The 27,485-nt window shown below is 43.4% G+C and overlaps 1 protein-coding gene across 1 annotated transcript in view; it reads left to right on the top strand.

Moving 5' to 3' along the window:
• Positions 1–27,485, top strand: part of AASS (aminoadipate-semialdehyde synthase) — a 52,035-nt gene that overhangs the window by 9,860 nt on the left and 14,690 nt on the right. Inside the window, exons 4-18 of the mRNA XM_084635778.1 lie at positions 2,706–2,790; positions 3,512–3,579; positions 3,680–3,826; positions 9,331–9,409; positions 9,504–9,631; positions 9,812–9,960; positions 12,592–12,714; positions 12,862–12,973; positions 13,419–13,478; positions 13,573–13,640; positions 17,403–17,521; positions 21,071–21,200; positions 22,326–22,436; positions 23,641–23,749; positions 26,005–26,145. Of these exons, the coding sequence (XP_084491904.1) occupies positions 2,706–2,790; positions 3,512–3,579; positions 3,680–3,826; positions 9,331–9,409; positions 9,504–9,631; positions 9,812–9,960; positions 12,592–12,714; positions 12,862–12,973; positions 13,419–13,478; positions 13,573–13,640; positions 17,403–17,521; positions 21,071–21,200; positions 22,326–22,436; positions 23,641–23,749; positions 26,005–26,145 (1,629 nt within the window). The remainder of the gene's footprint in view (positions 1–2,705; positions 2,791–3,511; positions 3,580–3,679; positions 3,827–9,330; positions 9,410–9,503; positions 9,632–9,811; positions 9,961–12,591; positions 12,715–12,861; positions 12,974–13,418; positions 13,479–13,572; positions 13,641–17,402; positions 17,522–21,070; positions 21,201–22,325; positions 22,437–23,640; positions 23,750–26,004; positions 26,146–27,485) is intronic.

Below are 27,485 nucleotides of genomic sequence, written 5' to 3'. Positions count from 1 at the left end.
ACCGTTACCACAAGGTAATAAACAGGATTAAACATAGAAGTGCAATGGAAAGTAACGTAAGTATTCATAGATATTTGAGCTTGCTTTTTATGATACACTAATAGAAAGTCTGTACTCTCCGCAGTTGTTGTTTTAAGAGATGCATTTAATTTTTTAAGCTGTTTATATTGATTCTCTTAAGCTACAATATGGAAGTAGTCAAGAGGGTATTGTATATCCAAACACCAGCTATAGGGTATCTACAGCACATCCCTTAGCTATGGGTTAGAACACATTGCTGCATCGCAGCATTTATATTGTAGGCTTCTATTTTTATTCCTGAGGGAAATAAAAATTTTGCACACAATATTTAAAAATTCTACAAATTTTATTGGTCAATAAATAAATAAATGTGGAGGCTTTAGCATGGCAGTGCGGAGCACAGGCCACTGGCTGCACAGAAGTGGGAGATCACCCTGCAGCCCCAGTCCCAGGACGTGGACCTGGCAATGAGACTGCACTTGACCCTGACACAGCACAAGGGCTGGGCCTGCCCCAGAAACCCTCTGGTGCCCTGTCCCCCATGCCAGGTGCAGGAGGTGCCGGCAGGCAGGCTCAGACCGGCAGGATCCAAGTGTGGAGGGCTTAGTGTGGAGGATCCAGGTGTGGGGTGAGAGGGATCTGTGTGGGGCAATCTGGGTGCAGGTGGCTCAGTGGGGGGTCCAAGTGCAGGTGGTTCTGGATGAAGAGGGGCTTGTTGTGGGCTTCAGGGGCATGGGACTTTTCAGAGGGCTTCAGGCAAAGGTGGTTGGGGCTCAGCGGGGGGGTGGGTCTGGATGTGTGGGGCTTAGCATGGGGGTTGGGTGCTGGGGGGGTGGGGCTTTGTAGGTGTGGGGGTCCAGATGCAACTGGTTGGGGCTCTGGGGTGTGGCTTGTCAGGGTGGAGGTTTGAGTATGGAGAGTTCAGTGGGGGGTGGTCTGAGGGGTGGGAGTCCAGACGCGGGGGTTGGGGCTCAGCGGGGGAGGTTATGGGTTTGGGGCTTTTGGTGCAGGCGGGTCTAGGTATGGCGGGGTCCAGATGCTTGGGGTTGGGCAGATGGGGGAGCAGCTTCTCAAACAGTGACCCCTCCCCCTGTGGCTGAGGAACGATGGGGATGAGAAGCTGTGTGCGTTTGCGCGCAGAGCTTCCTGCAGCTGGGGGAGGTTTCTGGCCCTGGCCCGTCCTTCCAGGGGAAGAAGTAGTCCCGGCCCCCAGCCTAGCTGGGACTAGCAGCTGAGCCCAGCACAGGGTATGAGCCAGTAGTCGGGGCATCCTCAGCATTTCTTTCTTTCCCCACCCCAGTTATGCAGTTGTTTACCTCTCTGCCAGCTGCTCTGGGCACCCGAAACAATGCGCCTGCACTGCTGGGGACGGGGTGAGTGATTGCTCGTGCAGCTTCCCTTTGCTTCCCTGTCAGAAAGTCATTTTTCTGAGGGGAAGCAAAGAAATCTGCAGGGGACATGAATTCTGCATGCATGTAGTGATGCAGAATTCCCTCAGGAGTATATTTTGATATTTATAACTGGGCTTTAAACATTCATTTTAGGCTGAAATTGCCATTCCTGGCCTCAGTCAGGGACTTAATTATCCCTCTTTACTTGTTGTTTATATGATGCAAAGCGCTCAACTTGAAACTGATAGTCTTGGCTATAATACACTTTGAAAAGCTGCTTAAGTGCTGTATATGCTTTCCTAAGAGATATTCTCACGGTTAAAGAATATGGCTCTGATTCTGACCTTTCTTGCCAGAGTAAATTGTGAGGAGAAAAAAGATTGAAGTCCGTGTAACTGTACTTCAAAACATGATATTGATATCCAGTCTAAAGGGTCTGGTGTGCAGTCCTCATGTGACTGACTATCCCAAAGAAGCTAATTCTGCCTGATTAGGAATTGCAAAATTTGGCTCTTTGCATGTTTCATAACATTGGGTAAAATCCTGGCCTCATGGAAGTTTTGCCACTTATTTCACTGGGACCAGGATTTCATCCTCTGTTTGTTCAGTACATTGATTTGAGCAACTAGTTGTCCCCGAGAACAGAGGTCATCTGTCTGCAAAGAGCATGGGCAATAAAAGTGCAAGTGTCTCCCAACAAGCCACAACCTTGATCTTCCAACTTTTTTGGGGAGAGGGTGCATGGATACTGGAATCAGATGTAACATTTACTCTTGTCTCACTTCTGAGATTGACAATGAGTGTCTTATTTGTGAGGCGGCAAATATCCCATTAGGACTGAATCACCCTGCCATTTGGTCAGGATGCTGCTGTTTGTGGGTTATGACGTCTGGGTCAGATCCTCATCTGGTGTCAGTCAGTGTAGCTCTGTTCCTGAGCTGCTGATTTATACCAGATGAAGATCTGCCCCTCTGGGTTCCTCGAAGATGGTCATGTTTCGTTTCAGTGATCTGCTGATTGCTGTACTAACATTTTTATTTCTTAACTTAAAAGTGTTATGGAGACTCTGGTTATAAACCAAGCAAGCCAAAAATCAACATGTTCTTAAAAAACACTTTTTTTTTTCTCCTACAGTTGAAAACTCAGTCCTGTGCATGTGTGTGTTTCATGCACAAAACATGGCAGAAGGTGCATATAAAAGTAGTTCCCAGAGAAGCAGTTATATCCTTGATTTTGCTGTTTAAAATCAAACTTTTAGTGAAAACATAAAAGCAACTTTTTATGTATTTTCAGGAAATTCGATTGATTGACTATGAGAAAATGGTTGATCACAGAGGAATACGAGTGGTAGCTTTCGGACAGTGGGCTGGTGTAGCAGGTATAGTGCACTATACAATAAGTAGGCCTAGGACTAATAATGCTTCACCTTTTCAGTTTACATTAACTTCCTGAGAGTCCAGGCCTGTGGTGCTTTCTGTAGCTGCTGTGCAGCTCCTGAGAATCTCTTTCTAGTCTGTTGCTAATTCCCGGCACACAGTATAGTCAGCGTCCTGAGGATTCTCCCTAACTCCATTATTTTACTTCATATTAAGTCCCACCTATCTATACAGAAGCAGTATTTCTCTTGCCAGGAGAGTAGATACTCCACCTCACTGGAAGGAGAATCAGTGACCTTAGGCCAACAGAATATGTGCTCTAGAAAGAAATGTCTGTCACCCTCCCTGTGAGCCAAAGTGTGTGGTGAAGTACAACACACGTGCTAATCAGCCCTCTTTTTTTTGTGACATGGTCCTGATAGCTTTGTATTAAAGTATTTATTGTTTTTCCACTGTACCTCCAAAAAGCTCACTACTCTTCAGTGGAATTTAGCAGTGTGGGCTTTTTTTCCTCCCCCTCCCCACATGGTTGTTCTCTCCTTTCCCCTCCCCACCAAAAAGAGAAAATATATTGGCATGTTTGAGGGATGCCAAATGGAGGACTGAGATCCAAGTCTGCTACTGAACCTGTTTTATCTTGAGTCCAGGAAGATCTTGGGTATCAGTCACTGTAGATCCTATATGTCCATTCTTAATTATATTAACTGTGTAATTCTGAAATAGGAATGATCAATATTTTACATGGAATGGGATTACGATTTCTTGCCCTGGGACATCACACTCCTTTCATGGTAGGATTTTTACATAATATCACTTGAACATTTTAGTAAAAAGAAATATCATGGGCTCTGGACAAACACATTGATAAGAACCCTTTGTGTCTGGTTTCAGCACATTGGTATGGCTCATAACTACAGGAACAGCAGCCAGGCTGTGCAGGCAGTGCGGGATGCTGGCTATGAAATCTCTCTGGGTTTGATGCCAAAGTCGATTGGACCCTTAACATTTGTGTTTACAGGCACTGGTAACGTTTCTAAGGTAAGATGCCTTCCCTCCCACCAATGTAATACTCGTTTTTGATGTATCTTTTTACCTAAGTCCTATTTCTGAATCTTGTACGCATCAGACTCACTGTATGCAATTTCATGATAGATTTAATTTGTGCACTACTCTTGCTTCTAGGCTTTTTGCCATGGTATGATATGAATTCCCAGTTATCCTAGACTTGTGCTTGTAGAGGAGCTATGATACTGGTTACTAGTCATGAATCATATAAACTAGGCTGCACTGTCAAGGACAGCTGCTCCTCACCCCCTTAAATGCTATAGAATGGTTAAGGATGACTATGTGGGAGAACTTCTGTTTGCTTTATCGGTCTGTATGTATTATTCTTCAAAGAAGGTTAGACTTACACATTATTTATGTGGTGTAAGACTTGATGTTACTCTACCTAAAGGATGGATGGTTGATCCAATGGATGGGTTACGCTCTCCACTACTCCTGAGATGCAGGCATTCACAGAAGCTCTTTGCCTTTTGGGGCTGGGTGGTGGCAGAGTGCAGCCTCCATTACATTCACGCACCCATTTAACATACATCCTTAGGCAAGAGACTACTAGCCTGCTGTTGGCTGCAGTGAGCAACTGATGTGGAACCTGGTTGATGGTCTGTTAGGAGAAGCTAATGAGCATGTGCTAAAGTGAAATGTCAGCTCAGAATCAGCAGTGAAACTCCTTTCTGGGGTCAACCGAGCCTCAGAGACAGCATAATCCTGCAGGCCATCCTCCATGAAACAGAAGAAGAGCCAAAGGAGAATATCGGTTGTCCCACCTGTTAGGATATAGATATTCAGGCCTGTCTGTAAAGGCCTATAATTTAAGAATTTAGGTATGTTTATCATTTTAGCTAGTTATAAGGGTATAAAAGAGAGAATCAAAATCAGTGTCTGCCTGTGTGAGGGCCTTCGCTCACAGCGACAGTCTGAGGCCCTGTTCCTAAGCTAGGGCCTTTGACTAAGCAGTGGGAGCAGCCATAAGCTGGAAAGCGTTCGGTCGTGTCCTTGCACATTTCAAACCAGTCATATTGAAATAAGGCAATCTGGGGCTGTTAGAAAGGTGATCTGACCTATCACCTCCAGAGAAAGGGAAGAGCCTAGAAGATGTAAAAGGAAATTTAGTTTGATAGATTTCTGTTTGGTCAGAACTCCCTTATCAATAGACGTAGTTGGTTTCAGAGTAGCAGCCATGTTGGTCTGTATTTGCAGAAAGAAAAGGAGTACTTGTGGCACCTTAGAGACTAACAAATTTATTTGAGTATAAGCTTTCATGAGCTACAGCTCGCTTCATCGGATGCATAGTTGGGAAACCTAGTTGGAAAACCCTTATGTCTTTATAGATGTAGTTGTGAAATCCTCACTTCTGTATTGTTTTGTCATTATAGTTCCCATTTTGCTGTTGTTTGTTTGCATGGTCTCTGGTTCTGTAATTGTTTCTGTCTGCTGTATAATTAATTTTGCTGGGTGTAAACTAATTAAGGTGGTGGGATATAATTGGTTAGCTAATCATGTTACAATATGTTAGGATTGGTTAGGTAAATTTCAGTAAAATGATTGGTTAAGGTATAGCTGAGAATATTACTATATAAATTAGGGGCAAACCGGAAGTAATTTGGGATTCAAAAATAGGGAAAAAGAAACTTGGATTTAAGCTTGCTGGAAGTTTACCCCAATAAGCATTGAAGCACCTTCGGACTTTGGGTATTGTTGCCCTCTGTTCACGCGAAAAGAACCAGAGAAGTGGGAGGGTGAAGGACTAAGCCCTCTAACACCACCTGCCATAGGAAGAAGTGTCAAAAGAATAGCTGCTGCCATTCAGGAAAAAGAGGAGGGTCCAGAAGAGGATTAGATGCTGACAACATTTGTGTACCCAGAGCAGACTTTCCCAGTCACCTGCTACTCCCCTGGTTTACTAACCTAGCACAGGCCCTTCCCAGCTGCATACATTCTTCTTCTTTCTTTTCTTCTACAATTTGCCTATGATTTTATCTACTCCAACCCCAATCTGGAAAGGCTTTGATACCTGCACCTCTTCCCAGCTGAACCTAGATGCAATCTCCTGTGCCCCCCCCTCCCCCCAATCATTGTCTGGGAGCTGTGGGTATTCCTGCTCAGAAGAGAATCCTCTGCTGGTTAGATACTCCTAGGGGAATTCTGCGCCACTGTGCATGCACAGAATTCATGTCCCCCACAGATTTCTTTGCTTTTCTGACGGAAGCAAAGGGAAGCTGCAAGAGCAGTCATGCACTGCTCCCTAGCTGCGCAGGTACGTTGTTTCAGGCACCTGGAGCAGCCAGCGGAGAGGTCAATCACCGCAGGGCTGGGGATACCCCAGCCAGTGTCTCCTACCCTGAGCTGGGATCATCTGGGCTGGAGGCAGAAAAGGATGGGACTTCCTCTTCCCCTGCAAGGAGTGGCTGGGGCTGTGTCAGACCCACCCCTAGAAACCTCCCCCAGCTGCAGGAAGCTCAGCATCCTTCCCTGCTTCCTGCCCCCTTAGCTGCGGGGGAAGGGGTCACTGTATGAGGAGCTGCTCCCCCATCTGCCCAACCCCCATGCATCCAGACCTCCCAGACCCAGATACCTCTGCCGAGCCTCACCCCATACACCGATAACCCCCCTGAATTCCATCCCATTGAACCCCAACCCCTGCATCTGGAGCCCCCTGCACTCAGACACCCTGCCTGCAGACTTCCACCCCTGCACCCAGACCCCCCCCACCACTGAGCTCTCTGCACTCAAACCCCTACCCTGACGAGCCCCACCACCCTGAGCCCCCAGGCCACTGATCCCCCAATGAGCTGTACCCAAACCTCTCTGCTGAGTCCCAACCACTTTCACCTGGAAGCCCCTGCAGAGTCCCATTGCACCTGGAACCCCTGCAACAAGCCTCTGTGCATCCAGATCCCCCCCATACCTAGACCTCCCCCTCCACTGAGCTGTCTGTATCCAGATTGTCCCACACAGAATCCTCTCGCCCCGCACCTGGATCCCGCCCCCCCCACTGAGCCCCTCCACACTTGGATCCTGCCTGGGTGAGCCTGCCTGCCCCACACCTGGTTTGCCTGGCTCAGAGGGGCAGGGCCCCAGGGTGTTTCTGAGGCAGGGCCAGGCCTTATGCTGTGTTAAGGTCAGGTGCAACCTGAGCACTGAGTTTGTGTTCCTGGGGTTGGGGGTGGGGAGGCTTCAGGGTGATCTCCCATTTTCATGCAGCCAGTGGTCTGTGCTCCCCACTGCCATGCTGGAGCCTATGTATTCATTTATTGACAAATAAAATGTAGAGAATTTTAAAATATTGTGTTTAGAATTTTTAATTTTTTGGTGCAGAATGCTGTCAGGAGTAGTTAGAGGAGCCACACTGATGGGATGAAGCTTTTGAGGTCTGTGCGGGAGGGGTAAGAAACCTATTGGTAAGGATTAAATTGAGATGTATGATCAGGGATCAGGTGTCCTAGAGGGAATTAGAGAGAGAGTGTGTGAGAGATGCATGAAAACTCCTTTCTCTTCATGTGTCAGTATAATAATGCCTGCATCCTTAATTTTCACTCCATGCATCTGAAGAAGTAGGGTTTTTTTACTCACAAAAGCTTATGGCCAAATAAATCCGTTAGTCTTTAAGGTGCCACTGGATTTCTCATTTTTCCAGACGAAGTCTTTAGCAATAATGGGCTGTAACTTTCCAATGTGGATTTTAGGCCATTTGCCATAGTTTGGGTGTAATTTGGACTTGATATGTTACCTGCACAAAATTCTGTTACTATCACACTGTAGGGCGCCCATCCTTACCCTGTTCCTAGGGCTCAGGCATAACCTTGTTAATTTAGGCACCCACCCTCACCCTTCTGTGGACTCAGTGCATAACCTTACACTCTGCAGGTTTTCAGGGTCTTTTACCAGTGAAAAAGCCTTACACAGTAATATCCTACTTAACCTCTATTTATTATCAATTACCAAAACAGAATGCACACATTAACCATATAATGCTCACCACTCCCAGTAAGGCAGATGAATTTTTCTTGATGGCCAGTCAGGAACAGGTCATCTGGGGAACTCCAGCTTCTGCACGCTGTCATTAGCAGAATGTTGGGGCTGGCAGCTCTGATCTTGGGGCTGTGTCCTGGAGTTGGTTCCCAAGAACTTCCTTTTGGATCCTAGTTTATATAGTGAAACTTGAGTCCTGCTTAGCTGTCATTTAACCAATCATTTTACTAAAGTATTACTGAACAGTGTTCTAACCAATCCTATCGTAAAACAATTCTCTAACCCCACCACCTTAATTGATTTTTTTTTTTACACCTAGCTAAGTATGTAACAGACAGAAACAATTAAAGAACCAGAAAGAGACCATACAGATAAACAGTAGCGAAGTGGGGACCATAAAGACAAAACAATAAAGAAGTAGGGATTTCACAACCACAACCTGATAAATGATTTCTTGCCAGACAGAATGCCATCAGACTAAGTTTTCTTTAACCATCTTAAGATTTGTTTCCTTGTCTGGTGATGGTGGATACTGTTAGGACAGGATCGCCTTCTTACCAGTCTGGTATTACATTGTTTTAACGTAATTCAGATGGAATGTGATGATGTGACTTCCTGCTTCTTAGCTCATGGCGGCTGCTCTCCTAATATGACTGCAGACAACGGCCTCAGACCTTACAATGTGGCTACAGGAAAAGGCTGTATCCTCACAGGTGTTTTGTGATGAAAATCCCAATCAAAGGGACTTGTGGAAAGGTCTATATGGATGGTAAAGAACCTTCTGAAAAAGACTTTAAACAGTGGGGGTGATTTGCATAAAGCTTCATTGGTTTAACTGAAGAACATCTGTATCAACTTTAATCTAGCTAGCATGGGTACCGATAGGAGTGTAGTGGTGGTAGCCTGCACTGAAGCCTGTGCCATCAGCCAGAGTAGGGACCCTGGAGCTGAGAGCAACCACGCTTCAAAATAACAGTTGAGTTTCACAGAGCAATTGGGTTAGCTGCTGCTGACTTATAACTCAAGCTGTTGCATCCCTTTGCCTTATTAGCTCAAGCTTCCGCAACACTGGAATGTCAACAGACCCCCTGCTCTACTGTCTGACCCCCAATGGGCTAGCTAGCTAGAGTTAAAAGAACCACTTACCTGAAGTTAGAGAGAGTTGCGTGTGGATGGGAGTCGAATTAGGGGTAATATTTAAGTTCTAACTCAAGTTAACAATGCTCTGAAGACACATCTGGTGACTTTTTGTTTTTCGTTCACTAAGCTAAAATGAACACTTTCTCATGTTACACGGTAAACCAGATTTCAGGGAGGTACTTGGCACATGTGGATTAGTATGTATCTCTATAGAGACAGTGTAATCTGGCAGAACTGGCAAGACCTATTGAAAATGAGCCCTTGTGAACATTCTGTGAATGCAGTAATAATTTTCTTTCTGCAATTTTTCAATATCCTATACTCTTTGCTGATGTCCACGTGATTCTGAGTCATATTTTTATCTGCAGGGTGCCCAAGAAGTGTTCAATGAACTCCCTTGTGAGTTTGTGGAGCCACATGAACTGAGGGAGGTTTCCAAATCTGGAGGTAATGCTAAGGCACAAGTGTGATAAGCTTTAGAATCTCTTTGACCAACAGTATTGCTTCTTAAATAACTGACTTTCTCCTCTTTTTATTGCAGACCTTAGGAAAGTATATGGGACAGTGTTAAGTCGTCACCACCATCTTGTAAGGAAGACCGATGGGGTGTATGATCCAGAGGAATACGACAAATGTCCAGAACTCTACACTTCTCGTTTTAATACTGATGTGAGCGTTGTTGCTGTTCTCTCAGTACAAGGTTTTCCAAATACTGCTGATAGCAAATACTGTTCCACGTTCTATGTAGTTAGGGTATCACTTGTCTATAAGGCTAGATGAAATGCAAGTCCCCTTGACTATCAATAACATCCATGTGAGACCTTCTAGAATTTGTGACTTTCTTTGCAGATTGCACCGTACACTACTTGTTTGATTAATGGAATATACTGGGAGCAACACACCCCTCGCTTGTTAAATCGACATGATGCAAAAAAGTTGCTGGCTCCGATTAAACCTTCTGCTGCTGCAACTGAGGGTTGTCCAGAATTACCACACAAGTAAGGCACCTTTGATTGGTAGTAATAATTTATTCTCTAACATTCTAATTAAGTAATAAGGATCAGTGGTTTCAGCAAAGCATTGAATAAATACATTGACAGTCTCTGAGAGAAACTTAGGAGCAGAACCCAACCCATCCTGCTCTCTTTTCCCACATGCTTCCCTATTTCTGTTTCCTTTTGGAATTTGTACATCCCAGTTACAAATGTCATTAATTTCTACTATTGACAAATGGCAGATTTGTAAATTAAGTTAACCCTGCACGTGCTTCTCTCCCTGGGGAAAGGCTGGGAGAATAAATGTGACAGATGTTGTGGTGTGTGTGTGCAGGTTTAATAAATTATGATATCAAATACATCAGCTGAGTTAGTTAAGACAACAATAAATACTTAATAGAGTGCTATACAGAAAAGGAAACATACATTGCAAATTTGAGACTGGTGAACTGTGTCCCCTCCCCCCCAACCTGAGTTCACTTGCGACTAACTCCCTAAAACTCATCTCTAATATACTGTTCAGAACAAAGAAAAAAATCTTTTTTCATGCTTGACCTTGTTTAAGAATCAATAAACCAATGATAATTGTAACCAATTTTATCATTATTAGGACAATACGTAACCACAACTAGCTCTTAAGGCTTAGATGTTAATCCATACTTTAATATTTTGCTGATAAATTGATTATAGAACACATCTGCTGTACCACATGTTCCTTGTCCATTTTGTCAATTACTGAGTATTTATGGTCCTCCCTTATCAATGACATAATTTTGTCCATTACAACATACATCTATAATAGTAGGAATCTCTTTATATACTACTTGTGCTCACAGAAGAGACAAAGAAAATAAACTATTGACCATGGTCTCTTTTTCATGGTGTCTGGTTTACGTAATTGATAAGCTAAAGACCTCTCTTTATCTACTAATTTTATCATTTAAAAAAAAAAATCTATAACCAAGTCATTCTAGAAATAGTCTGTTACGCTTATCAGGAATTGCAGTCTTTCAATAGATTATTTTATTAATGATAGAAAACACCTGCCCCATGTCCGTTACAAGTAGTTCCTTTCTGGACATAAGAACATAAGAATGGCCATACTGGGTCAGGCCAATGGTCCGTTTAGCCCAGTATCCTGTCTTCAGACAGTGGCTGATGCCAGATGCTTCCACTCCCAGCTTCTAGCAGAGAGAGGCTTAAGACACCCAGAGCATGGGATTGCATCCCTGAGCATTTTGGCTAATAGCCATTTATGAACCTGTCCTCCATGAACTCCGCTAATTCTTTTTTTGAACCCAGTTAGTTTTGGCCTTCACAACAACCCTGTGCACTGTGTGAAGTAGTACTTCCTTTTGTTTGTTTTTAAACCTGCTGGCTGGTAATTTAGTTAGGTGACCCCTGGTTCTTGTGTTATGTGAAGGAGGAAATAATATTTCCTATTCGCTTTTTCCACACCATTCATGATTTTGTAGACCTCTATCATATTTCCCTAAAGTAGTCTCTTTTCTAAGCTGAATAGTCTCTGTTTTAGTTTCTCCTTGTATGGACTGTTTCATACCCCAAATCATTTTGTTAGCTTTAACTGCTGCTGTATGTTGAGTGGATGTTTTCAGAGGTGTCCCTAACCTCTGTTTGTCAGAGCTGGGAATGGGAGACAGCACATGGATCACTTGATGATTACCTGTTCTGTTCATTCCCTCTAGGGTACCTGGCATTGGCCACTGTCAGAAGACAGGATACTGGGCTAGATGGACCTTTGGTCTGACCTAGTATGGCCATTCTTATGTTCTTAACTATCCACAATAACTCCAAGATCTTTCTTGAGTGGTAACAGCTAATTTAGATCAAATCATTTTGTATGTATAGCTAGGATTGTTTTCCAATGTGCGTTACTTTGCAGTTATCAACATTTGATTTCATCTGCCAATTTGTTGCCCAATCACCTAGTTTTGTGAGATCCCTTTGTAACTCAAGTCCAAAGCAGACTGCCATCTTGAGTAATTTTGTATTGTCAGCAAACTTTTTACCACCCGATTGTTCACCTCCTTTCCCAGATAGGTTTCAGAGTAACAGCCGTGTTAGTCTGTATTCGCAAAAAGAAAAGGAGTACTTGTGGCACCTTAGTCTCTAAGGTGCCACAAGTACTCCTTTTCTTTCCCAGATAGTTTATGAATATGCTGTACAGAATAGGTCTCAGTACCGATCCTTGGGGCACCCTGTTGTTTACCTCTTTTTATTATGAAAACTGACCATTTATTCCTACCGTTGGTTTCTTCTCATTTTAACCAGTTCTGAACCATGAGAGGGCCTTCCTCCTTATCCCATGACTGCTTAGTTTGCTTAAGAGCCTTTGGTGAGGGACCTTGTCAAAGGCTTTCTGAAAGTCCAAGTACACTATACCTAGTGGATCACCCCACATACTTGTTGATCCACTCCAAGCATTCCAGTAAATTGATGAGGCTTGATTTCCCTTTAGAAAAGCCATGTTGACTTTTCCCCAACATATTTTATTTATCTGTGTCTGATAAGTCTGGTTGAAACTCTTGTAAAGAACAATCTTCTGATCTTTTGTAACTATTCTTATTTATGTTTTGGATGACTTTGTTTATTGTTTTTATTTAATTACTTTAGACTTATGGCAATATGTGACATTTCAGCAGATACTGGAGGATCCATAGAATTTATGACAGAGTGTACAACAATTGACAGTCCATTTTGTATGTATGACGCTGACCAGCATATTATTCATGGCAGGTGGGAGAACCTTTAATTTGCACTGTACTTTTTGTTTGAATATCCTATTCTACTCAAACCACTATATGAAGTCATGCTTTTGAAACATGACCGCTAAAGATGTGACAAAGAAAATGTGACATGGAATCATAATGTTGTCTCTTCCAGCGTGGAAGGCTTTGGGATTCTGATGTGTTCCATTGACAACTTACCAGCACAGCTTCCTATAGAAGCAACAGAATACTTTGGAGACATGCTCTTCGCTTATGTTGAAGAGATGGTAAGGCCTTGTGTATTCAGTGACAGACTGAAGGTTTGAACTTAAACTTTGATTGCATTATGTGGCTCTTCTGGTCTGCCGTATATAGATTTAAAAAATCTGCTGTAGAACATAACTGAATCAGTCTGAAAAATGACTGCTCCACAGTGTCTGAGGTAAAATTTCCAAAGGCACCGAAGTCCCATTTTCAAAAGTGAAAGTTAATGGGAATGAAAGTCACTTGAAACAATTAATTATATGGGTCAGGAGAATTTCAGGTTTCAGAGATTATTTTATGTGCAATTCCTGCATGTATTTTAATATACCTTAAAACCTGGACAGTTTCCTTCTTTTATTATTATTTTTTTTTTAATGAAGCAAATTTTTCCAGAGGATTTATCTCTGAAAGTTCTCTGAAAATTTGTGGGAAATAAAATGCTCAGACTGAAATCCTTCATCTCCACAGCTGTTGTCTGATGGCTCACAGCCTCTTGAAAGCCAGAATTATTCACCTGTTGTACGAGATGTAAGTCTTTCAAGCTATTTCCATTCCTCTTCTGACCTAGATATGTAAAGTTCAGACGTAGGAAAAGTAATTTTATGTTTCATATACTTTGTAGGCAGTGATTGCGTCCAATGGTTCATTGACTGATAAGTATAAATATATCCAGAAATTGAGGGAAAGCAGGTAATGTATAGTGTGGTTTAAGTTTCTCATTGTCTTGGTTCCTGTGACTCAGGTTTTAAATAACCATGCTTGCCTTCTACCTTCCTTTTTTCATTTATTTTAACTGTTGGTGGAATTCAGCTGTATTACATTATGCGGTTAAAGGTATCCTGAGTTGAATCTCCCCACTGTGTCTAACCCCATTAGCATATATTACTAATTTAATGCTGAATCTGAGGAAAAAGCAAGGGTAACAAATGTGTGCCTTGTTAATAATCAGGATTTCTCAGACAGAAAATAATTGCATGCTAACCCTATTATTTCCTCCTTGCACCTTCCAAACATGCAATGCTAGCTTATTTAGGGGTGGCTGGGCTCTGAGGACCAGTAATATAATTTTGCAGACTTCTAGTTTTAGTACTATAGACTTGTAGTTCTCGCCCTCAGGAAGAGGTGGTTCTCTTGCCCCACTGATCTGCAGCATTATTCTGTGACTGGGGTGTATTCAGGATTCTTCATAAAGGTCTCTGACTTGTACTATGCCCATTACTTGAGGTACCATTCTATCCTTGTCATGTCTATTTTATCTTGCAGTGGTAAAAATGAATGGAGCAGATGGGGTTAGCTTCGTTCACTTAATGTACAATTTCCCTCCCCGCCACTTCAGTTATTCCTAGTAACTAACACATTTTATTTTTATTCTTTTTACAGAGTAGCGTTGATTTGGCAGTGATTAACTCCGTCTTTGTGGTTTTTGGCTAGTTGTGGCTGGAGCACATATAATAAAGAAAATAGAAAAACACAAAGGAAATAAATATAGATTTAAGCACTAGGTACATTCATGGAAATTAAAAACAATATAATCTGTCATTTTCCTCATTTACTTAACATCTGGGCTGCAGAAATGTAAAATATAATGGTCCAGATAATTAATAGTGAATCCCTCTGAGGATATTAGGAAAATTCTGTTTTAAATGAAGACTAATTATTTACAGGACTTACTGCACCCTTTTCTTTAGTAGTGGAGCAAGTCATTTGCTTCTGGAAAACCACAGCTTACCACAGAGTTTTTGGTATATGCTGTTATGGTGGACAACCTTAGCCAGTTGTCTTCACGAACATACCTTCTTATTCCTGGCACAGGATTGTGGCCTCTCTTTTTTGACACCCTTCTTAGCGCACACTAGACCATGCAAGAGGTTATTAAGAAGCTGAAATCCCTTTGGAAAAGGGTCAGCTTGTGGGTAGACTTTTTTTGATCTTTCTACAAAACAGCATATTGTGCCTAAAGGAAGAGTGGTACTCACTAATGCCAGAGCCTTTTCTCTGATGCCTTCCCTTTGGATTTCTTTGGAACTAATGCAAATGAACTTACTGTTTAAAATGTGATGGTATACCCAAAGAGGGGAGAAGGTTTGATGGCTTGTTATACCCTTCTCCATAATTTCTTCACAACTGCATGGCTTATGCTGGTTATATGTTCCTCTTGCACAACTGCAAACGGCACATTTCTTTAACTAACCTAAATGTCCAAAGTGCTGTACAAAGATTACTTAATTGAACCACTCCCATGTATGTTTGTGATGAGCAATAGTTCATATGTTCTTTTCTGGAATATAAAAACTTTGCTGCAATTATTGATGTAACAAAAATGTCTCTTAACAGCTTGTAATGGACAAACACAAGTACAGGCAGGGATCAGCCAATCCCAGTTTGGTTAAACTCTTGCCATTGGACAGTTAGAGCTAGAGATCGGTGTGTTTAGAAGCTTGATATTGCAAAAGCCATTTCTTCTGCAAGGAGTCTTTCCTCTGTTGCAGCACTGGTGGTGCAATCTACTTTACCCCTCTTTGCATGTCTGTATGTACGCATCTGGTGTAGGTATGGAATATGTGACAAAGTCATCACTCTTTCTCTATGGGTCTGAGAGTAGTATCCTGAGTGAGGAGGATCTTTCATCAGAACTGATGATGGGGCTGTTGGAGGAAAGATTCTTTGTCCTACCATGCCAAAAGATCGACAAAGTGATATTTAGCAGGTGTTGGTGGTTTGTGAAGTAATGCTGGGACTGTTGTCAAATCTGGGACCATGTGTACAAGCAGGTTTTATTATGTAGGTGATATCTGCCTATATAGGTTCCCATGATGCCCTGAAGTGACTCTGGCATAATCTGTCCAAAGTTGGCCTCTCAATTTAGAGGTCACTGATGATGGCAGGAGCTAGGCACAATCTGGAAACTTACAATGTTAGTTCAAGATGATACAATCAGATCGTTAGCCCTGAAGTGGTCCAGTTGTTTTTGAACTAGAGTAAATGATGGATTCCTTTTTGATTTGAAGACTTCAAGTTAGATTTGAGAACTTCTGTAACTCAGACAGAGGTTGTGGGCCTATTGCAGGACTGGATGGGTGAGGTTCTCTTGCAATGTGCAAAAGTTTGTATTCGATGATCATGATGATCCTTGCTGGCCTTAAAGTCTTTGTGTCTGTGACCAAATTCACAGTCCATTTTAGTCAATTTCACGGTCATAGGATTTTAAAAATCATAAATTTCATGATTTCAGCTATTTAAATCTGAAATTTCACAGTGTTGTAAATTGTAGGGGTCCTGACTCAAAAAGGAGTGTGGGGGGGGGGGGGGTTGCAAGGTTATTGTAGGGGGGCTTGCAGTAGTGCTACACTTGCTTCCGCACTGCTGCTGGTAGCGGCGATGCCTTCAGAGCTGGGCAGCTGGAGAGCAGCATCTATTGGCCGGGAGCCCAGCTCTGAAGGCAGAGCTGCCATCAGCAGCAGTGCAGAAGTCAGGATCGCATGGTATGGTATTGCCACCCTTACTTCTGCACTGCTGCCTGCGGAGCTGAGCCCTCAGTCAGCAGCCACCTGCAGAGCTAGGCCCTCAGTCCGCAGCCTAGCTCTGAAAGCAGAAGCAAGGGTGGTATGGTATGGTATTGCCACCCTTCTGCACTGCTGCTGGCCGGGCACTGCCTTCAGATCTGGGTAGTTTATTTCTGCACTGCTGCTCTCTGGCTGCCCAGCTCTGAAGGCAGCACACAAGTAAGGGTGGCAATACCACAACCCCCTTAAAATAACCTTGTGACCACTGTTCCCTCTAAGCTGTGCATGTGTGCATGCGCACACAGATCCTAAACCCCAGGCGCAACAATTTGCACAGAAGCACAACAATTTGCGCAGAAGAATTTTTTTTGTGCTCACGGCCTGTCAAAAATTAGAGGGAACATTGCTTGTGACCCCCCCCCCCCCTTTTGGTCAGGATGTCCAATTTGAGAAATACTGGTCTCCCCTGTGAAATTTTTATATAGTGTAGGGTAAAAGCACACAAAAAGACCAGATTTCATGGCGGGAGACCAGTTTTCATAGTCCATGACACGTTTTTCATGGCTGTGAATTTGGTAGAGCCCTATCTATGAGGTTGGACTAGTTTGGCTGAGAAAAATTCAGTGACTTCTGAGGAAGAATGAGAAGTAGCAGCTACTGCAGCTGCTGGAGGAACAATGGAACGGGTTGGCTGGTGTGACCCTTTTTGAGGCTGGATGTAGACATTTTAGTCCACTTTCCCTGAAGTAGGAGTTGTGCAATAGAAATTTTGGAAAAGCTTAGGGAAGTGACGTACTTTGGCTAGAAAATCAGGCCGCAGAACTTAAAGTTCTTCCTGAAGTGAGCGCTTGGTTTGTAAACTTGCTAAAACATGCTGACTTGACATTGGCTTCAGCCGGCTGCTGTTTGCTTATCCTGTATGTTTTAATTTTGATTATAACCCCTCTAGGGAATACTCACGGTCACTGACCAAGGATAAGAAGAGGGTCTTGTTACTTGGATCTGGCTATGTTTCTGGCCCTGTGATAGAATACCTCACTAGAGATCCCAATGTAGAAATCACAGCAGGTACGTGAAAGCAAGCAAGCCCTTAAGTATTAAAGAACTGTATTAAGCTTCAAGTGTGTGTACTGTGTATTGAAATAATTTATTTTGTACCAGCATGGCAGCACACTAAAAACTTTTATTTAAAAGCATATGAAGTGTGCTATGGGAAACTGAAGATATATTCTACGTTTGTAACTACTGTGGACCTCATTCAAAAAATTATTCTGTAGCTTTAAGAACACCTTAAAGAGACACCAACTTGAAAATCACATTGCTATCTGAAAATATTTTACCTACTTCTTGTTACAAGTAGTGCCTAGGAAGAGACTACAGAGAATATTTCTTTCTTTTCAGCTTGTTTGCTTCCTGCATCTGACAGTATTTCATGCATAGTCAGTTTCATTCTTTCCTTGACAGTCAGCTGCATTTTCTGTCATGCAAAAGCATGATGACACCACTTTTTTTATGTGCTTCTCTGGGGTGGAGGCTCTCATGAACTGTCTTTCCCCTTCTCTACAAGCATGTGTTTACAACAATGGTAGCAAAGCTGAAACCAAATGGACAGCAGGCAGGCGTACGCACAGACATCGGGGGAAAGTGAGAGGAAGTTTGGCCAGGTGTGTTTTGCTGTCAGTCATGTCCAAAACAACCTTCCAGTCACCACCAGGAGAATGAGGATTTTTTTTTAAAGTCAGAATATACTCATTAATGTCTGCTCCATCAGGGAATGGGTTCTCTTGAAATTAGTCCACTTAAAAATTATAGTTGACATGTCCCTCTTAAGAAGAGCTAATGTGGTGCGTGTATATAAGAAATATCTCTCATGATCCTTCTTTGCCCACCTGTGCTACCTATCCCACCTTGTTTGGCACCCTTTGCTGTGGTAGTGGTGGCTGAATTACAGTAGAATGTAGCGAACCCAGCTGAGTTGGAGACTCTATTGCAGTAGGCATTGTGCAAACACCCAGTAAGAGACAGGCCTTGTTCTTAAGAGCTTGCAGTTTAAATAGACTACAGATAAAGGGTGGAAGGTGAAACAGATGCATGGAGAGGTGAAGTGACTAGTTTACTATTACACCGCAGTTCAGTAGCAGAGTCAGGAATAAACTTGTGCCTCCTGACTCCCAGTCCAGCACCTCTACCCACTAGACCATGCTGCTTTTCCATTCTGTTTTATACAGTAAACTCTTTGGTGCAAGGACCCTTTATTTTATTAATGTTGCATATGGTATAATGCTGTATGAATAATTAAAATAAACGCCACTTGTTTAAATTCCTAATTTGTCTAATATGTGTAGACCTAAACCTACAAATAAATACATCTTTCAAATAACACATTCTTACTTATCAGCCTATAGATACAGTGTTTCTCCTGCAAGCTGATGAGATTGTGAATACTAAAGCATTGTAATGATTACAGCTCTCTGATTCCATCATCTGTTGCAGGAGAAACAGACCCCTGAACCCAGTTCCTGGTATTTCAGTTTACTTTTCAGGCCTGTGAACCTGTTGATGACCAAAGGACTACTCCACATGGGTAGGGGTTGTGTAACTGGCCCCATCTCACAACATTAAGACAAGTTTTATAGTGTTGTCCACTAAATTGACAAGAAGATAAATCCGTGTCCAGAGGTTCATAGTTCTAGCGTTGTATGTGAGATTGTGTTGGGAATGGCGGAGCAGAATGCTTCATCCACCTAGATCCTCTTCTTTCAGGCTTTTCTGTGTTTGATCCTCTTGACTTTTCCTCCAGCAGTTTCTCCACTGACTCTTTATCTCAGAACAGGTACTGTTTGCCTGCATGAGTTCATGGTAGTTTTGGCTGGTCATAGCGTAGCTAGTTGCTGGTATATTTTCTGGCAATACCCTTTTATTCTATTCCTCCCACCTCTTGTCCTAGTGCATTATCAGGATTAATATTCCAGAGGAAAAATACTTTGAGATCCCATCAGCGTCTCTCTTGTGAATTGTGACCAAGATTTTCTCAGTCCTGAATATCCCCATTGTAGTTCTCCCTCCCCATGTGGCTTTTCCTTACATTCTGTGTAAGAATCCCTTAAGCATTTTTGTCTAATTGATCATCTTTTGGATCCAGTTCCAGCACCCTTCTAATGATGAAGGGAATTAGACTGTCCCCTTATCAGCAGTCCACTCACTATTTTTCAATTTTTTAAAAATTTCTGATGTTTCTAGGTGCCTCTTTTTCTTTTTCTAGTAAAAATATTAAGAGACTATGTGTGAGTGATTTATATTGAGGCTCCAGCCCTCCTCATGGAACCATATCTTAATCTTCATTTGAATCTATTCCCTCCTCCATCAGTTCTACCTGAGTGACTAGATTAGATATCTTGGGACATGCCTGGGAGTTGGTTTTGTGCCCTGTCTACACTATAACTACAACTGTGTTTTGTTTTTCAATCTGTTTGTCACTCCCATCTGACCCAGGTATGAAAAAACCCATTGAGTTGTGTCCACACAGCAACCTTTTTTACACACAACACAACCATGTTTCTGTGTCCTGCATCCACCACACTTCCTAATGGTGTTTGGTGCATCCTTGGTAAATGTGGGCAGCTATTCCATAATGCCTAAGCACAGGACAGAGGGCCTGCCTGTGAGGCAGTGCACTCAGCAATGTCCTGCTGCACAGAGTTGGGACAAAGGAGGGCTGGCCAAACCAGTGTTGCAGGCACAGTTTCAGATGCTGTGCCAAGATAGTGTGCTGAATTGCTGACCATAAGATCAACTTGTACTAGTCTTGGCTGCTGGTGAGGACAAAACGCTGTCAACAGCCACAGTTATTAACCATGTTTTGTGTGATTGGAGCCTACAGCGTCACTGACTGATTAGAGACGCTTTAAGGTGTGGGAGGAAGGGTAGCAGTTTTCACTTCACCTGGCTAATGTTGGTGCCCCACGAGGACTCAGAGAGAGACCTTCAGTCTCTCCTGATTCCTACAATAACCTGCTCGATCATACTCGAGACAGCAGATAAGGCTGCTAAGAAGAGAAGAGCGTCAAAATAAATAAAGAACAGGAAGGAATAAAACAGAGTTCTTAAATGCTGTTAATTTCCTGTTCTCATTCTGCAGTTTCCCTTAGTGGATCACTGTTTCTCAAGGTAACTATACTGTAGCTTGACATGAGCAACGCACTAGAAAATGAAGAAAAAAAGTCAAGACATGGGACACTTACACCTGTTTATCTTTCAAGTGTGCTCCTTTTTTTCTCTCCTTTCTGTGCAACTGCTTACTTAAAGAAAGATGGATGTGGAGTGTAGTTGTGTATTTGCGAAGGAACCCATGCAACAAGTGCCAGTGAATGGAGTTTGATGCACGATGACTAGGTTATTCTGCAAAAAGAAAAGGAGGACTTGTGGCACCTTAGAGACTAACAAATTTATTTGAGCATAAGCTTTCGTGAGCTACAGCTCACTGTTATTCTGCTAGTTTGAACCAGTGTGGAGGGTGTAGTTGGGGTTTTTACCTTGATACTTTGGGGAATGGGTTTGGGAGGGAAGTAAGAATAATTTTCACTTGTGTAACAGTTGAAATTCATACTTTTTAAACAGCATCCATCATGAAGGAGCAACTTGGCCAGCTGACCAAGAAATACAACAATGTTACTTCTGTTCATGTGGATATCATTAAGCAGGAGGATAAACTGTCCTCCTTGGTGAAGAAACACGACCTTGTGATCAGGTCAGAATGCTGATTAAAACACAGAGGGTTTGATCCTGAGATTTGCTAGGGTTCCTTTACATTTCTTCAGTGGCACAAGTCACCTGTGTAGTTGCCGTTAAATTGCTACTGGGGATTCCACCAAGGTACGGAGAATCACTGGGTGATGTAAAGCCAGCATAGTCCTCCCCCCCCCCCCCAACTCACAGCACTTGGGGAAGGGGTGGAGATGAAGTGTGTTGGGGGGCAGATAGCGACTAGCCACATCCCCATCTCTCTGCACACAAGAGTACCAGGAGTGTATCTAATGCAGTGTAATCTCTTCTTTGTTGTTAAAGAGGCATGATAACTTTGAGGCAAGATTTTCTGTTCTGGCTCTCTGTTCAACTCCTTCGTGGGCATGCAGTGTTAATTGCACAAACATTTGTGCCTACTTGGGGGACAGAATTCACCCACAAAGCCATCACCTGTATGTGCAAGTTACGTTGTAAACACATACGGTCATTGGCGCTTGCTAAATTGCATGCGCATGTACAGAGGCCAAATTCGGAAAATTTGGGCATTACTGTCAAATGCTTGAAGAGTAAAAGGTTTCCTTTCTGAGCATTAAAACTATCATTAAAGTAGGGATGGAAATTGCTTTATAGTGCTTGCCATTGGGTCCCCCTCACTGAACTTGTCCTGAGTGATACCTCCTTTTCAGGCATCCTGTGCCCTTCTAGAGATGGTTTAGCAGGACTTTTAATGAAAGCTTCTTCCAAGACAGCATTCTACTTTGAATCTGTTAAACGTTTAGCACACCAGTGTAGAATGTGGTACTGGGAAAGAGGGCCCGGTTCTGTTTTCACAAAGGTGGCACTGAAAGCTGGGGGCTGCAAAGGGTTGAGAGAATTTGAACTCACTCCTCTGCTGCCCTGCATTTTGTACAGTCACTTGCAGCAGTTCCAAGTGCATGTAAAACAGTGTCATTCCGCTTTGGTAGGAATTCACGCCCACTTGCATTAGTGTAAAAACTGCATTCAGATCAGTGACGGAGGCCCCTTGTGTTAATAGACCTCATCTAGATAAACTTTTTGCAAATTTTCTTCCAGTGAAAACACCAGCAACTAGTCAGATTTTGTCATACAATTTTTCTTTTGTTCATAGCTTGCTGCCTTACTCAGCACATCCTTTAGTTGCTAAGAAGTGCATTGACAGCAAAGTAAACTTAGTGACAGCCAGCTACCTAACACCAGCTATGAAAGAACTCCAAGAAAGGTAGGTCAAAAGATCAGTAATGAGATGTGACTTCTTTCTTAGGTACCTACATGGCCCCGTTACCATATTATTCAAATGCCCCACAACAGTTAATGTATTTATGCGCTCAGTGTCTCCTGACTCACTATTATCTGCATTCTACAGATGGAACGGAATCCAAGAGACTAAGGCCCAGATCCTCAGATATGTAGGCACTTAGCCCTCATTGAAAGATGGGTTAAAGCAGTGGTCACCAACCCACTGATTGCGATTGACTGGTCAATCCTGGAGCCTCTGCCAGTTGGTCATGGTCTCCTTGCTGCTAAAAGTCTGGTGGTGCAGCAGGGCTCAGAAGTGGCTGGCTGCTGGCATGTCTTTGCAGCCCCTGGTGTGGGGGTAGGTGTCTCCATGTGTTGCCCCTACCCCCAGCACCATCCCCGCAGCTCTCATTGGCTGGGAACTGGCCAATGGGAGCTGTGGGGGCGGTGTTTGCGGGGTATGGGCAGCTCATGGAGACCTGCTGTCCCCCTTCCCCTCTAGGGGCCGCGGAGACATGCCAGCAGCCAGCCGCTTATGGGAGCAGCGTGGGGCCATGGCAGGCATGCCACCTGCCTGAGCCCCGCTGTGACGCTGGCCAGGAGCCGCCTGGGGTAAGCGCCTCCCGGCTGGAGCCTGCACCTCACCCCCCTCACTCCCCGCACCCTTGTCCCAGCCTGGAGCCCCTTCCTGGACCCAATCTCTCTCTCTCTCTCGCTCTCTCTCTCTCCCCCCAGAGCTTGCAGCCCTGCCCCAGGCTCAGCCCAGAGCCCCCTCCCACACTCAGAACCCCTCAGCCGCAGCCCAGAGCCTGCACCCCCTCCCACGCCCCAACACCCTGCCCCAGCCTGGTGAAAGTGAGTGAGGGTGGGGGAGAGTGAGTGATGGAGGGAGGGGGAGAATGGAGTGAGCAGGGTGGGGTCTTGGGGAAGGGGTGGGGCTTCAGGGAAGGACCAGGGTAGATCCTGGGTTGATCTTAAATTCACAATGTGATCTTGTGCGTAAAAAGGTTGGCGACCACTGGGTTAAAGGCTCATACCCCCATTTCCCAGGCTCAGTACAGAATCTGTTCTAGCATTTCTAGTTTGTCCATGGCTGACCATGGATATCATGGGCCTATCGCTTGTCAAGTTAGACTTCAGGAATATTGTGCAATATTCTGACAATACCGTGTGTTTTATTATTTTAGTGTAGAAGCTGCTGGTATTACGGTTATCAGTGAAATAGGTTTGGATCCTGGCCTCGATCATATGTTGGCAATGGACTGTATTGATAAGGCGAAAGATGTAGGCGCTACGGTAAGGTGATGGATGAGTTGCACATGCATAGTTTTGTCAAAGCTATATTAACAAAACTGTCATTCCTTCAGCAAGAACCTGTCTTTGCTACTGTTCGGTAACTTACTGTCCCTAGAGGCCTTCAATCAATGGTGCCCAGAACTTGGATTGCATGATGATGCTAAATGCGAGTACAAAGTGCATTGGCACTCCCCTTGTGATGTCTGCACAGAGGGTTAAACTGAGTTACATCACTAGAATAGCTGTGTAGCTGTGCTTTAAACTAGAAGTATAATGCCAGTGAACAACTTACATTTTTAAAATGAATGAATCTGACTAATTGGCTTAATTACGTTGCCTCAGACAAATAGTATTTAACATCGTGCCATTTATCATAAGCTTTTAAGGTGGTACGGCTTTTACTCTGGAAAGGACTTCGCCACTTGTTTGCTGCAGGCTCAGATGGAAGCATATGGGCCACTTGTTTTTGGAGGAAGTGTTTCCTAGAGAACAGTGGCCATAAGGGTCACGAGTGAATATTGTTTTTCTATTTTAAAAATCAACCTTTTTTTTCTTTCCTCCTGAACAGAAGAGCCATGAATGATCTGGAAAATGCTCTATGCCTGCTGCAACTTCCTCAGTGCTAGAGCCATAGTTTTGTTAAACTTAAAGTAACAGCTGTGAATTTTCATAATTATCCATATCTAGCTCCTGGGTCCATATGCACATCAACGAATCCCTTTCATTTTGGCTCACTTTAAAGCCTACAAAGCCTCTTGCTCGTAGTTTCCATTTGGTGACTCGGGAGGACTGAGTCAGCTCTTCTCAGGCAACCTGCCAGTGCCGGTCCTTCTGGGCCAGAGAAGTCCCTGCTGAATAAAGCAGGATGCTCTTTCTCCTCAGGCTGAGCATGCTGTCTCTCCATTGTCCCAGCATTCTGCCGCGGGTGAGAGATCAGAATGGGGGTTCTTATTTGGCTATCTGACTCAGTAGTCAGATTTCAGAGTAACAGCCGTGTTAGTCTGTATTCGCAAAAAGAAAAGGAGTACTTGTGGCACCTTAGAGACTAACCAATTTATTAGAGCATAAGCTTTCGTGAGCTACAGCTCACTTCATCAGATGCATATCGTGGAAACTGTAGCAGACTTTATATATACACAGAGAATATGTTGCATTTGGAAAGGAAGATGATGTCTGTCTGTATCTGTACAAGTTTTTTCATGCAGTTGATAGATTTCCACTCCATACGGCTAAATGCAGTGCCTTGCATAATGACAGGTTTCAGAGTAACAGCCGTGTTAGTCTGTATTCGCAAAAAGAAAAGGAGGACTTGTGGCACCTTAGAGACTAACCAATTTATTAGAGCATAAGCTTTCGTGAGCTACAGCTCACTTCATCAGATGCATATCGTGGAAACTGTAGCAGACTTTATATATACGGATCCTCACCTTTGAGTCACCTGGCCAGATGGCGTGAGGGTAAATTAGCTAAACTCCATTGGCTGCAATGGATCTGGCCTAATATTTTCTTATCTATAATGCTTGTGAAATGTGCAAGATTGACAGCATTGTCAACTAAATTCCTCTACCAGCACATAAATACCTCCATAAACAAAGGCAGTCCCAGTGGTCTCTCAAAGCCCTGCTAATCTGCCTCAAGCTTTCCACAGAAGGGAAAGGGTAGCAAAGGGTAGCTAGTCACCAGGCCCAATTAGTTTTTGGCTTGTTGGCTCAGATTTACCACCAGGATGCCCCAAGCAGTGGTCTCAGTACAATTTCTATTGCTAAGCCAACAAATTGTGTCATGAGTTCTGCTAAATAACCGTTGGATGCTACTGTTCCATTGATGTGAGTGGTGCTTCACTGGAATGAATTTGCCCCATTATATATTGCATTGTTCATCTGTGACCTCTTCCAGATGGGAGCTGAAAGGGACAGCTCCTCAGGTGGTGTAAATGGACAATTCAAGCAGTTGCAGTCAATGGAGTGATGACCGTTTACACCAGCTGTGGTTCTGCCCCAATACCTTCAGAGATGAAAGTCCCATGAATAAACTTGCTCTGTGGCCTGTTATATGTGAAAATCATAAATATTTTTGGCACTGTTGGCATAAAATAGTCTCAGTTCTTTGCCTAATTCAGGCCTTCTGAGGAATGATTTACTAAACACAGGTAACTGAGTGTTGCAGGTGGTGATTGATTCCTTTTGCTAGCTGGATGATGCTGTAGATCTTTTTCTGATCATATGCGACTTGTGGATTTATTTTTATATTTGCAGGTTATATCGTACACTTCCTTCTGCGGTGGCCTGCCAGCTCCTGAATATTCTGCTAATCCTCTGCGATACAAATTCAGTTGGAGTCCACAGGGTGTTCTATTGAATACAGTTCAATCTGCCACATATTTAAAAGATGGAGAGGTGAAGTAATCCTGATTCTTCTATTTAAACACAAGCAGAGAAGATGGTATTAGGCTGAAGAGGAAACTGGGATTTGTGAGCTGTTGCATTATTTTTAAGCTACTGACAGATACATAAACTGCGTTTAAGTAATTGTCACTCTGTCACCTGTTATCTTTAGGCATAAAGTGACATGCCTCCTTGCTACTATCAGGCTAATATTTGCAGAGGTCTGAGGGCAGCGAAGAGGGATGGGCTTGTGACTAAGGCACTGGACTGGGATGGAGATCTGGGTTCAGGCCCCAACCCTGCCACTTAACCCTGTTAAGTCACTTTGATCTCCTTGTGCTCATTTCCTCCCTGTAAAAGAGGGATGAAGAGGCTTCCTTTCTCCTAATTTTTGTCTCTCGTCTGTCTAGATTGTGAATTCTTTGAGGGCAGGGACTGCCTCTTACTCTTTGTACAGTGCCTAGAACAATCCCTGATCTCCTTTGTAGGGGTGGGAGAGGTGCCTGGATGGTCCCATAATACCAGTGCTAAAAAGTAGTAATAACTGATGCTGTGCCTTGTTGCACTGGGGGTGGTCAGCATCTCATTGGGTATTGCATGAGCTCTTATTGTAATAAAAGGCAAAATTCCATATCACATCAATAGTAATACTTTGTAAAATGGCCACAGAAATATTCACTGCTAGGAGGAACCCTGGCATGAGATTGACTCGTTCAAGGGAACACAGCAAGACAGCGTCATTGCCAGATTTAGAAATCTGAGTTTCTGGCTTCCAAGCCTGTGCTTGTTCCTCTGGCCCACTCCACTTTGCTCAGATAAACTACTGATGGGTGCACCACTAAGTGTCCAGAGGTTCAGTCAGTATATAGGCATCCCAGAGTGTGGATGATTATCCAAACCCCTTGGATCTCCAAAGAGGCTTTCTTGTGACAATTCAGGGTTTCATTGTTCCAGCTACCATGCAAAATGAATTGTGAACTGGATTTTTATGTGGAAAAAAATAAATTGGTCCAAAAATTTCAAAGGAAGGCCATGTGGGTAGATGGAGAAGTGTTTGTTTAATTACGTGCTGGTTCACCCATTGCTAGTTGAAGTTAGATCATGGATGTCAAGGATTTGTTATGAAAGGCTCTGTGGGTCTCTTGGTAAATGCAGCAATTCTCCTCCTTGCCCCCAAATCCATAGTTCTCTTTGACTGTGTGGGCTTTCCTCCACATGTGTCTTAAGCAACACACACAATAAATTCCTGTGGCATGGCTGCAGGCTTTGCTGCTACGGATGGCTTTTGAGTAGGAAACGTCGCCGCCTTGCTTAGAAACCACAAAAGGAATTGGTGTTGATGCAGATCGGTG

The sequence above is a fragment of the Lepidochelys olivacea genome (genome assembly GCF_965140295.1).
Source record: "Lepidochelys olivacea isolate rLepOli2 genome assembly, chromosome: 1".
Taxonomy (NCBI): Eukaryota; Metazoa; Chordata; order Testudines; family Cheloniidae; genus Lepidochelys; species Lepidochelys olivacea.
Note: the sequence above shows the minus strand (reverse complement) of the source record. Positions and strands in the feature narration are given on the sequence as shown.